The sequence below is a fragment of the Podarcis bocagei genome (genome assembly GCF_964188305.1).
Source record: "Podarcis bocagei genome assembly, chromosome: 4".
Lineage (NCBI taxonomy): Eukaryota > Metazoa > Chordata > Lepidosauria > Squamata > Lacertidae > Podarcis > Podarcis bocagei.
The window spans coordinates 34,813,593-34,827,068 of NC_138128.1; the positions used below are offsets into that span (position 1 = coordinate 34,813,593).

The 13,476-nt window shown below is 38.6% G+C and overlaps 1 protein-coding gene across 1 annotated transcript in view; it reads right to left on the reverse strand.

The window, feature by feature from the left end:
- CLSTN2 (calsyntenin 2) overlaps positions 1-13,476 on the reverse strand; it is a 357,738-nt gene that overhangs the window by 95,440 nt on the left and 248,822 nt on the right. Inside the window, exons 3-4 of the mRNA XM_081192584.1 lie at positions 8,075-8,270; positions 5,756-5,964 (exon numbers count right to left, since the gene is read on the reverse strand). Of these exons, the coding sequence (XP_081048710.1) occupies positions 5,756-5,964; positions 8,075-8,270 (405 nt within the window). The remainder of the gene's footprint in view (positions 1-5,755; positions 5,965-8,074; positions 8,271-13,476) is intronic.

Sequence of the window (13,476 nt, forward strand, 5' to 3'; positions counted from 1 at the left end):
TGGGACACAATGGCAACACTAATTTCCTAGCCACTTACTGAGAGGGTGTCGGTTGAGGTGGTGGGGAGTTTGGCACATTGTGTTAACAGTGGAAGAGTGTGTCTGGTGCTCTGGCCTAAGCTGCACAGACCTCCATGTGCCTTGACCCTCTCCCTCCTGTTAAGTGGCAGTGATCCACTTCTGGTGCCTACCCTGTGTAACTATAATAGACTCTGTACAATCATGAAGACAGGAAAGGGAGGGAAAAGCCATGCATTGCCATGGACTCGACCTGTTCTTCCCACCCTTAGGACAGATTTTGCAGCCTGTGGTAGAAACAGGAACAATGGGTCATGTATCCCAACCTCTGTGGGATGAAGGGAGCTGAGCCTGCTCCTCATTCCCACTGCAACTTCTGTACTTCCATAACAGTACGTGATGTAGTGTTGTAGGCTGCAGCATGAAGAGGAAATAGGAGAAAATGGGTGTGAAGGTATATAATCAATCAATCAATTCAAAGTGTGTGTGTGTACTCTCTCTCTCTCTCTCTTTTCCTTCCCCCAACTTTTCTTTAGTAGCACGTGTCAAAAGTAACTGTCTATGAGCACTCATTCCAAAACTCACTCAGGTCGATGGCAATCACTCCATCAACTTGCCATTGACTTCAACCAGCTTGAAAACAGCCTCCAGGAGAACAATATCAGAAACGAGTTCATTCTTGTGACAGCTAAATAGCTAGCAACTTACCTCTCTCCCAAGGTCTGGCAGTCACTCTAGCCATTAAATAAATATAAAAAAGGTCCTCTGTACATTTGGGCTACATTATAAGCACAGTTTCTATTTGCACAGTGCTCTTAACAAACACAGTCCCAATGATCACATCAATCTTAATATCCCCTACAGCTGAATAAAAAGTTGCAAGCTGATATATCCATGGGGTACAAGATGGAGTTCTACAAACACTTTTAATCAGGTGGGGGGAAACTACTCGAGCCATGGAGTGCCTAGGAGGAAAGGATATAAAACACCACAACAGTCATCCACAGCTCTACAGGGCTCAGGTGAAGCTGCAGGGGCTGCAGTTTTCTCTTAAATGTGAGTCAGTGCTCTGTGCTCATTATCCCATGACACAAATAGAACATTCCTCTACAGATGAAGAAAATGCAGCAAGCAACCTATACTAACACAGAGACACAGGTTTAAAACATGTACCTGGGCTGTTGAATCAATGTGTGTATTGATAACATTATTGGAGTTTAAAATTCCGCACCAAAAAATAAAAAAACAAAAAGACATGTGGGCCTTCATCCTGTGAAGGAGACTAAAAGGAATTGAGCAGAATTGGTTTCTTAATTCCCCCCCCCCCCTATCCATTACAATGTGATGGGGTTTAAGAGCCCTTCAGAGACTGGACTGTCCGTGGAATGGGAAGGCTTAGAAGAGCAAAGTTTTTAACCAAGTAAATGAGTGAGGTATATAGGGCACAGTGTTATCACAAAAAGAAAGTGAAGAGCAGGAGTTGCCAGGACTCTGGCTAAATTTTGGATTATTATAAATCATGTGAGGATAAGCTTCTGTTACACTTCATCTTCCATCTCACCCTTAACTAGATTTAAATGATTATACATTAGGGGTGTGGATGTGCTGTGGATGAAGTCTGAAGAGCAAACTAGAGCACACTGATTTGGTGGTATTTGGATCGCTTCCAAAGTAAACAGGCTCTTGACCAAAGTGGTCCAAAGTGAATCAGACCAAAGTGGTACAAGGTGAACAAAGCTTCAGAACCACTTGATAACTAACCTGAGTCTTTCTATCAAAGGAAAGCCCTTGTCAGTGTGGAGATATATGACTGGCAGGTCTAGATGCCAATCAGAGAAAGACTTTACCAGCACTTATCCTATTACAATGCTTTTTAGAAGGACAGAAAAGTAAAATATCAGAAGCTCTTCTCAATATCTGCTCTTTGCTATTGTATCTGTCTATGGAATTGGTGGCAGCAGCGACAGCAGTAGAACTCGGGATCTTTGCAATTCCCGAATCAGCTTGAGAACCATGAGATGCTGCCTGTCCATTCTGTGGCTCTTTCCTGACCTGCTCACTTGAAATAATGGTTAATAGCCATGACAGGTGTTCTCAGATACCCTTGCCAGTTCCTGCCACATATGATGTGACTCAGGGCACATTGTTCTGCCAGACAGTTTTCCAGGTTTGAGGCTCCATGAGTTAGGATTAGGGTAGTCACAGTCAGAGAGGAGGATACCAAAACTGGTGGGATACTGCTGCTGTTGCTATTGTAACCCAGCTGCTCTTAAAACAATTCCCAGTGATAAGTTGGGCTATTCATCTCTGAAACAAAGAATGGCAATGACACACAGAGGGTTTAACAAGCAAGGAGAGTTTTATTAGGGCTGTACCAAGGCCCTCACCACCTCCACTGTACCTTTGTTTCCAAAGATGGTGGGATTTGGCAATATCCATTGGTTGAAGAAAGTCATTTTACTTTGGGGGTTTACTTAATAAAATAAACTGTGTCACATTTTTCATAGTACATCACATACTATTAGTCTGGTCACCCTCACTAATAGTGTGATAGGACACATGGTTCAACCTTCACTGACCAGTCCAATCTTACATTACATGCCATCAGAGTTCAAATTCTGTTGCAATCATTTCTGCTGTAGAAGTACAGGAATTCATCCATCTCATGACAGCTATGAGACTTGTCATAACCATATTTTATTTCATATGCTGTTAATGGATACAGGCCACCTGCATTTCATGGAGATTTATAGAAAAACAAAAGAAAACTAGCTTGTACTGAACATTTGAATATTTGGTGTTGGAATATAATATTGCACTGTCCTGGGGGGTGTATTCTTTGTTTGTTATTATCTGAAAAAGAACCTATTTTAAATGCTTGAAATGGAAAGGAGTGATCCTGGCCCTCTGTGCTTCAGGCTATGGAAATCTTAAGACATCTAAGAGTCAATGTCCCAATTTTCCTAATGCAATTAGGAAATAACCTCACAAGTCATCGACTAGCAACAACACACACTCACCAAATGTCTAGTGTTCTCTATTCAGGGCCTACTGACCACCCTTTTTGTTCCCTTGGGAACACCTCTTCAGCCATTTTTCTTCTAAGATCATAACTGGTTTCTGAACCCTGAACACAGTGTGATTTCAACAAAGCAGTCACAGTGACAAGAAATCAGTCTCTTAGAACTCCTAAATGGGCTTTCTGTCTCTGCACCTCATCACTCCTTACCCCATAAAAGCTCTGTCATGGCAAAGGAATTCATACTTCCTTTGCCTTTTAAAAATTTCATTCTGCTCCTAAGGATTCTACTCCTGCTCTCATTTTGGGAGGAGCAGCTCATACACTGGGCAGAACGGCAATAATAGCCTCCCAGCAGCAACATCACTGCCAATTACTATGATGGGGATTGGTGCGGTGGTGGTGATATTGGGGCTTTTCAGTATGCCAGCATGTCTGGTTGGTTCCACCAGTGCAGCTCCAATCTCACTGCCACTTTGTCTTTCCCCCCAGTAAATGGAAGCAACAGCGCAGCTGGGATTTTACTATCAAGATAAACTTTTCTGACATTAGCCATGATGCACCCCTATGCATTTGATTAAATGTGCTAGTTTCTACCAGGCTGACAGCATGCTGTCTTCTGGCATAGATAAAGCCAGGTATGGCAAAATGAAGAGGTTCCCCTACCATCAGAATAATTACTCTTCTCATTCAGTTATGTTCCTGAACATGGAGATAATTGCTTTCAGATGTGTTGAGATGCATGTCCCAAGCAAGCATGATAAATCTGTTGAAATTATGCAGTACTCAAAACAAAATGTTTCAAAACTGAAAACTCCAGATACTCAGATTGTCTTCAAAATTTGGAATAAAGAGAAATTATCTAGAAATACAAAAGGAATCATGCACGTGCACATTTTATTCAGCACGTGCACCTTATACTTCATTTTTAAAATTCCTTGTCATTGCATCCACTCCAATAAAAAACAGCTATACTAAATAGCTCTTGATTACTTAAACTCCATTTCAATCATCTTGATTGCTCCCTCCATACAATATTCAAAACATTTCCCTTCCACTCATGCTATTGTAATGAGAGCAGGGATTCTCTTTACCACCATTTGCATTTTACTGTTGCTAACTGGTTATTATGATTTGATGCTCAGCTGCGCTCTGTGAGAAATCGGCTCAAATAAAGACAGATCCATGTCAAATGGGGGAGATGCTTCTGATAAAGCAATGCAGCATGAAATGGCTGCTAAGAGAAAACAAAAGCCCTGTGCACACTTTTAATTTATAGTGTTGGCAACCCTCAGATGGAACTTCAAATATAAAAGATGCTCATCTCTGAAATTAGACAAATATTAAATTGTTCTGGTGGAAAAGAGATGTTACTCCCTGCTCTGTAGTAAGGGATATAAACAGTGGTCATCTTGTGGTGGTTCTCAGAAACAAACACAACTGAGGGTTTTAAATTTGATGGAACTAATGATTTTTTGCCAAGAGAGAGAGCTCAAGAATCCACATTTTAGTCTTCATGTGATGCTCCTATGGATTCTCTTTAAAATGAGACAATAGCGCTACATCTTGTCCCACATGATGGATGGGAAAATATATTTGCTACAGGAGAAATAGCAGCACAGGATATATATTACGTTTACAGCACTCTTTTGGGTTTATAGGAGGGTGTAGTGCACATTGCTGTTGGTTGAGGAATTTCTATATTTTGAAGAAGGAAAAGTGCATAGCCAGCAAATAATTAAATAATGAATGAAGAGTCAATTAATTTGCAATACACGTCATGGGAGTAGCACAAGGATGACCTTGGGTATATCACCTCTTTTTAAAGGAATATACCGTATTTTTCTGTGTATAAGATCCCCCCCCATGTATATGATGCCCCCTACTTTTGGGGACCCTAAATTTAGAAAATGGGCATATGCACTGTCCATGTATAAGACAGCCCCAGATTTTTAACCTTATTTTAAATTTAAAAACCTAGTCTTTTACACGGAAAAGTATGGTATGTGCACTCTCATATCTTCCACTACTCCAGCACTGAAGCCATCAGACGCTATAAAGACTGTTCTAAAAATATACTTTAAAATGGGCATTAAAAAATATGGGCATGGAACTAGCTGGTGCTGGTGAGATTTCACAGAAATGCTAATGGTATCACAAATGCTGTCAAACAGATACCCACAACAATAACTCAAGCAGTTTCCTACAGAACACTCAGTTAAAAGTAAACTCGGATTAAAAATTCAAATTTCATTGTCACAAAATATTATAGCTTGACTAGGGATGTAGTCAGTGCCCACCAGAATAGAAACACTATCTTGAGAAAAGTCAAAACATGATTGCCTGAAAAAAGAGTTCCACTGGCTTCCTATATTTAGGACTACTTTGTACATCAGTCAAGTAAGTTTCATCAAGCTGGTGAGTACTAGGGAGTGGGCCAATTTAGCAATGACAGCATTCTCTCCCTAGAGATGTATGCATTCATATGGTCCTATCTGTATGGGTCATTAAATGCATGCTGAATACATTTTTGTAGTGTACTGTGCTGGAATTTTAAAATCTTGCAGCTTTCAGACTGGAATTGTTATAATTTATTTGTTTTATGCAGTTCTAATTTGTGAGTCAACTGGGAAGGGCTGTGCCCTGAAAGGCAAGCTGAAAAACCCATAAATAAAGATGTGGCTCAGAATTCATAACTGTGCAACGGTAAGAACTCACCATTCCTGTCAATGGCAAATGGAACGTCTGTTGTGACAATTTCATAATTGCATATCTGGCTGTATTGAGGAGAACAGTCCTCATCTATAGCTTCCACCTGCAATACACTGTCATAGATCTTTCCCTCTGTCACAGTAGCCTTATAGGATGTTTCTTTAAAAGTTGGTGCAAATTCATTGACATCCTTTACCTGGATATGGACCACAGCCCTAAAACGAAGAGAGATCAGTTTGAGTCTCACAATAGAATGCAAATATCAATGCATATTCCAAGCCTGTCATTAAGTGTAAACATTTAAAATGTACATATTTTATGTTTATTTTAAGTAGAATAAAATGTAGAAGCAAGTTTCACACAATCCTTACAATCAAATAAGAGGAAAGACATGTAGAAAATGCAAAAGTTAAACATGAATGGGAACCCATGCAAGAAATAGCTGTAAAAACTAAAATATATGCATTAAATTGAGGCTCTGTTGAAATAAATTATTGCATTACTTGACTTTACATTTCAGCACTCCATTGTATTTGCATTACTTTGTGCTCAAATATGTCAACTTTCAAATTAAACAAAGAACTGCTGTAGAAAATGAAACACTGTGAGTCTATGAACAATTTCTAAATTTTAAATAAGAGTATGGCACTGGGCTTCTTTCCGTTATGCTGATTTGAAACAAGTTTAGCTAAAACAAATTATTTCCCCAACGATCAATAAATCTTCCTGCTTTGCTGGCTTATTTCCACCTGGCCTGGAAGGGTGGAACACTTACTGACTCTGGCTACAAAAGCTTCTTCTTCTGTTGCTATAGGGATCAGAATCCACCCCATGCACTGCTATTCTTTCCCTGTCCGTGATTCCATCTTTGGTTGAGCCTTGCAAAATTAGGAAAAATACAGAGTGGGAAATACAAATTGTATACCCCTCCCTTTATTCCAGGGACGGTGCTGGATTTACAGAAGCTGTCCTGGTTTCTGATTTGATCCTGGAATGTCCCATTTTTTCCTTAGGATTTCATCAGAGAAATGTTGGAGGGTATGGACTTATCTGACTCCCAAGCCATCTGAAAGCAGCCCTGTATATGGAAGTTTATAAATGTCTGATGTTTTATTATGTTTTTATATATGTTGGAAGCCACCCAGAGTAACTGGGGCAACCCAGTCAGATGGGTGGAGTATTATTAATTAATTCATTATGGAATGGAGATATCCCTATTTTCATCAGAGAAATTTTGGAGTATATGCTACGTGTGATGCCACCAGAACTACACATTAGAAAGGGGGTTAGGAGAGAGCTCTGCACAAGTGGCCTTGCATAACTCAGATTTTGAGATTTAGGTTTGTAGCCAACTTTCTACTCAGAGTAAACCCATTAACATCTTTCCGCAGGGCCTGCAAGACAGAGCTGTTCCACCAGACCTTTGGCCATTACCCCTCCTTTGGTAATCCTCACAGAACTCTAGCCCAATGGTTGCCATTAATTTGATTTTTAAATGATTTTTAAATGAATTGATTTTAGAATGCTGTGTTACTTTTATTGTTGTTAGCTGCTCTGAGCCCGGCTATGGCTGGGGAAGGCAGGATATAAATAAAATTATTATTATTATTATTATTATTATTATTATTATTATTATTATTATTAACCCATATTAGTCATGCCTATGAATTCCATTGGTTCTACTCTAAGTAGAACTAAGATTGGGGAGAACCCTATGGCAATAACTTGTTAAGCTTCTTTGGATCACAGCATCATAGCTTCTTGAACTGTTCCCATCCTCTCACACTTAAAGAAGGTGTAAATCTGGATCAAGCAATATTTTCCATTTCATACATAAATACTTTGTATGCTTGCACAAAATAACCATTTTCCATCTTATCTATGATTATTATATGACATAAATAAGAATGCCCACCAACATAATAATCAATGCTGCAGGAATGCTGAAAATATAAAAAGGAAGATGAAGAAGCAAGGAAATTCAATATGATTTGATTACATGAAGATCAATTAACACTCAGTATTTATGTTTCAAAAAGTCACCAATTTATTTAATGGTAGGGCTTTTCCAATAGCAGACAGTTTGATCCAGAGTCCTATTAGGACCTTTAATGTGTCATTTGAATTCACTATAAACAGAAGTCAATTTCAGGCAGTCAGGAAGAGTGAACAGAAGTGAACAGGCTGAAAAATCATCTCCTGTGATAAAGGTACTTTGATCTGATTTCCACTAGCATTGACAAGCAAAGCATTAAAAGATTCTCTTCAGCATGAATTGTAAATACATTCCACAGTCCCTGCCTCACTCTCCCAGTTGTCACTCACTTGTGAGATTTCTTCCAGTTTGTTCCACTAGGCCCTGCGCCACAGTCATATGCCTGGATGATGAATGTGTACTCCTTCTGCAGTTCACAGTCAATTGGACTTCTTGCTCGAAGACGACCTTCTCCAGATGTCTTGTTTAGCACCACAGCTTCAAAGGGCATTTCCTGTCCATGGATTTTAAAAGCACAGATTTCACCTGTAAGGAATAAACAGAACACAAATTACATGGTAGGGAGGCAGGCTGATTTATATGCTACTGATTAAATGATGCTGAGCATTATGGCACCCTGTGTAAGTCAAGGTGGACAGGTTTCTGAATACAACAGTAAACAACAGTTACCAACAAACAGTATTTCTGCAGCAAAAGAGCAGAAATAAATAATTGTTTTATTCTGGAAAACTGTCATGAATATCAGAATCAGGCACTTCATTTTTCCATTATTGATATAAAAAAGAGATGTATGCCTTCTTTTACTTAAGAAAGCATCAGCAACTGAAGGAAATTATGTGCTTATAGCTCAGAAAGCAGTTTGAGAAAATGAAAACATTCAGGAGTTGAGACAGGGATTTTTAATACAGAATCTTTCCCATATTTCCTACACAATTCCCTATTGATTCCCAGACTTTCACTACGATATGGCGATTTTCTGACAGTACAAATTGTGTTTCCTTTTGTTATACTGAATATTTTTATCACAGAATTCAGATGTTCTTAATCTGAATATTCTATACATTACTATTATGTTTTGTGGTTTGTTACTACCGTGTATAAGGAATAAGAAGTCAAACAATACTAAGTGCATTCTAAGTATATGAGGATATCTTGTGTCTGCCCAGTTTAACAGAATATATAATCTATACAGGTTTCACACTGATTCAGCAAATTGGATGCTATATAATATTGATAATATAGATGCAATGTGATCATACTGAACAACAACAAAACATATTTAGGGGAGAGCTGTGGGCTCTAGGGGTGAGAGGAAAATTGCCTACGTTCCCCAGTCCATTGCCACCTACAGGATTGGAAGCTACCTTACACATACAATGTTTCTATATGTACAATAAAGCGTTAAAATAGAACTTGAAAGTGTAAATACACCCCTCCTCCCAAATTGTATTCAGACAGTCTTTAGACCAATGATATGATCTTTAAGAAAAAGTAAATATCCTGTTAAATTAGGGCTCTTGTGCTATTAAATGATTCCCAGAACAGACAGAGGCACCCATTCCCAATGTAGCTCTGGAAACCGGTACTGGATTGATCCAATATCCCCTTACAAACTTAATTTTGTAAGTTTTGTTTTTGCTTCCCCTGGTGCTTTCTGCAGTTACTGAGGATCATGCACGAGAAGGCTCACGGTTATCAGTGTGTAGCTTCTGACTGCCATTTACAAGAGTTGTAAAATGAAGGTGCATTTGAAGCTTTAATAGCTTCTCATAAGACAGTATTTTCTTTGAAGTTCTGCATTTGAAGTATGTATTTATACATCTTTATAAAGCTGTTTTGGAAAGATAATGACATCTTTCAGTATACAGTGGAGGCAACCATGTTATCATTTCTTTCAGAAACATCCTTGTATTAATATTGTTGACTTCAGTTTCATTTTACTTTAGTATCGTTCCTTACACTAATATGTAAGTAGCAGCAGCATAATAGAGAAATCTGATCTACTAAATTCAGGAAAAGAAACCTTTTTTGTGCTCGGCTTTCTTCGCAGATATACAATCCGTCAATACAAATCATGACTTTCTGGGTTTTGTTTTTATTACTGTATCGACCCTCTGGCCCAGTTTGTAAGCAATACAACATTCTCAGGAATTGAAGCACGCCAGTTTTTCATATAAAAACTGATTTATGCGAGTGAATTCATTTTTTAAAAAAGGTTTATTTCAGAGGCAGTGCCAACATTTCTCCAGTCTTATGTGAAAACCAGGAACAGGGCTGCTCATTAACTTAGGGACAAATAAAAATGACACAAAGTTGATAACTATTGTTAAGAACCCTAAAATATGTAACCTGCATTGCTTGAGTATCCAAACTGTATTTAAAAATATTTTTGCACTTCTATCTATGAAGTTAAAAATATGCATAGTTTAGGAAGATTCCAGAAACTACCTACAGCATGAAGATATAGATAGGTCTCTTACAGGGTATAACCCTATCCTTGTTGTTCCAAAAGATAAGCCACCCTATATAACACATTGGGGTCTTTTTAAGGACAGTCCCTGATGGCTTTGATATTTCTTAAACATAAAACACAGTTGTTGTTTTTTCTTTTAAAGTATCACAGCTATAGCATTAGCTGCATAGACCTTCAAAACAATGTTGCCCTGTTGTCTGGTTCCAACAAATTCCCCTGGTGATGTTTGCTTCAGTTCAGCTATGAAAGTACTTAACACCTGGGAGGACAAAAATGTTTTCAGCATCATGCATTTCTAACATGTCATAGTATCTGAAGTGTCGCCAATATTCTATATGAAGACAGAAATGGGCTTGCAGAGCTAGAATGGTAGAAGATCTACTGTTTTGGTTATCTAGTGTCCAGTTACACAGAGAAATTAGAAGTGTTTGCTAGAATCTATCTGCTTGTTGTTGATCAGAAAAGCTTGTTGCTTTCAGCACACTCCTAACCATGTCTACTTAGAAGTAAGTTCTATTGATTTCAGTGGGTCTTACTTCCAGGTAAAAAGGATTAGGATTGCAGCATTATATAGGGATTAAACTGATTGCAACGCTGCTGCCTGTTTTACCACCCACACCTGAAAATATTTAGAATTTTATCCTGCCCTGAAAGTCTCTGAATATCCCACCCACTTTTATGGTGAATGAATGTGGTGGTGGTGGTGGGTACACGGCAAATCTTAGCTAAAATATGGTTAATAACTGAGCTGAACTCACCATCCTAGATAAATGCTCTCACATCCAAGAATACCTTTATTTTCATTATCCTTGCATTGTGTTGGATGAAACGGTGCAATTTGCATTGCATAGTAAAATCAACAATGATATATATGAATGGAATAATGGAGTAAACAACATAGATGGTAATTCTGGTTGGTAACAGGACTGTCAAGATTAGTCAACAGTTCATGTTTATTCATTCCAATCTGAAGTAGAAATCTGAATATTGGGGAGGGGGATGCAAACAACTAAAGAATAGGAAGAAATATGTTTGCTCTCTTCTGAAATTAACACTCTCCATCATCCAGCATGAAACCAGAAAATTCAGATGATATTTTATTTCATAGGCTTGCATTTGAGGTTGAGACTTTCCAATTTTAGAAACATACATGGACGTGTGCAAGAAATGGGGCTGGAGATGCCTTATCCCAAGTAAGAGGTTTTGCTACATATTCCTCTAATGAAAACTTAATTAGTCAATTAACCTGGACTTGACAGGAGAGGATACATATGTTTCCAGGCAACCTCAGCTTTTCCCATATAACGGAACCTCAACAATGCATAATCACAATTTTTGCATAATAGACTCAGCTACAACAGAGACTGAAAGTCCCTCACTGTGGAAACTTTTTCTCATAAACAAGTCATGCCAGACGACTCTCACTTCTTCTTTTGATAGATGCTTGGTAGATCAGGGGAATGCTGTGGATGTATGGTCTCTTGATTTCAGTAAGACTTTGACAGTCCCCCAAGATACCGTTGCGGAGAAGCTGCTAAAATGTGGGCTGGATGAGGTAACTGTTAGGTGGATTTGTAGCTGGTTGACTGACCAAACCCAAAGAGTGCTCACTAACAGTTCTTCATCATCCTGGAAAAAATAACAAATGGGTGCCTCAGAGTTCTGTCCTGGGCCCATTTTTGTTAAACCTCTTTATAAATGACTTGGATGAAGGAATTGAGGGGATGCTCATCAAATCTGCAAATGACACTAAACTGGAAGGGGTAGCTAATGCCACAGAAGACAGAATCTGTTGAACCCTATGTCTTCTGCCCTCAGATGTGGTGTTCTGTCATGAAGTAAGATTCATCTGTCAGACTTCTTAGCTTTTGTATTATAATGGGCACTTCCACCCATTCCACTTTTGTTCTTCCCCTCTCAGACAGAAAAATGTTGCAGGCCAGCCTTGTTAAAGGAGGAGCACTCATGCTCAACAGTCATTCCCAGCTTGCTAAACCAGCCGTTGCTCTCATGGATGCACACCATATTGTTCCAGCAGGCAGCACTTCAGTCATACTTCTCTATCCCCAGCTTACCTATTTTAATAGAGGTATCACATCACTATTCTGTATGGGGAAAATGCACAACTGAGCCTGACAGAGATTTGTCCACCATAAGTCCATGGGTTAGCTGGAATTTGAAGCTGAGCCTTTGAAATCTACGTCTCACAGCGTCCGCTTAATATCACATGACCTTGTCTGAAGCAAGTCAATTTATGTTTCTCCCTTATTATATTTTGGACTCTTTGAAGAAAATACTTGCAGAAGAAGACATAATATGGTTTCTACAAATGTGGACCAGTATGCTCCCTCAGAACAATAAATGTTAGTCACATTCTATGTTTTTCAAAGTCAATTAAGTATTTATCAAATATAATATTTTTTTCAGTATTACAATAGCTGAATCAATGGAAAACTTTTCTTATTTCTCCTATTAATGGTAGAATTATTCCACTAGAATTTTTTGTGTGTGTGCCTTTCCTGGCAGCATACAAAGCATTCATACCCACAGACACTTTGCTATGCACAATCACACTCTAACCATTCACTCTTAATTGCACAACTTGGGCTCTAAATTTATAGTCATCTAAGAACATAAGAAGAAAGCACATTTGACCTATTGCAATATGTAGATATGAAAGTGAGGACCAGAGCTCATCATACTGAGTACATTCCCAATGGCCTCTTCCCAGCTGGCAGACAGTCGTGAATTTGGCCCTCTGTGTTTTATATTGGATAGACCACACTCACTACATGGCTTTCATAGAATTGTAGAGTTGGAAGGACCCCCAAGGGCCATCTAGTCCAACCCACTGAAATGTAGGAATCTCAGCTAAAGCATCCATGACAGATGTCCATCCAACCTCTGCTTAAAAACCTCCAACGAAGGAGAGTCCACAAGAATGTTTAGTCGGAATCTCCTTTCTTGTAATGTGATTCCATTTATATCCTACTCTTCAACACAAGTATTTCCAGAGTAGTAATTCCATATTTTAAAACATTTATATGCTTTTATGTGCCGAATAATAACAGAGAAGTTCACGAAATACAAACAGAAAACAGGAAGATAAACTGCACATTAAAAAGATTAACCCACTGTAAAATTCCACCCACTGTAGCCAGCAATAATCTTATTCTGAGCTGGGAATCGGTAGACAGCAAAGGGTTTGGTAAACAGATAGATCAAAAGTTCACCACAGTCAACACTTGCCTTATATCA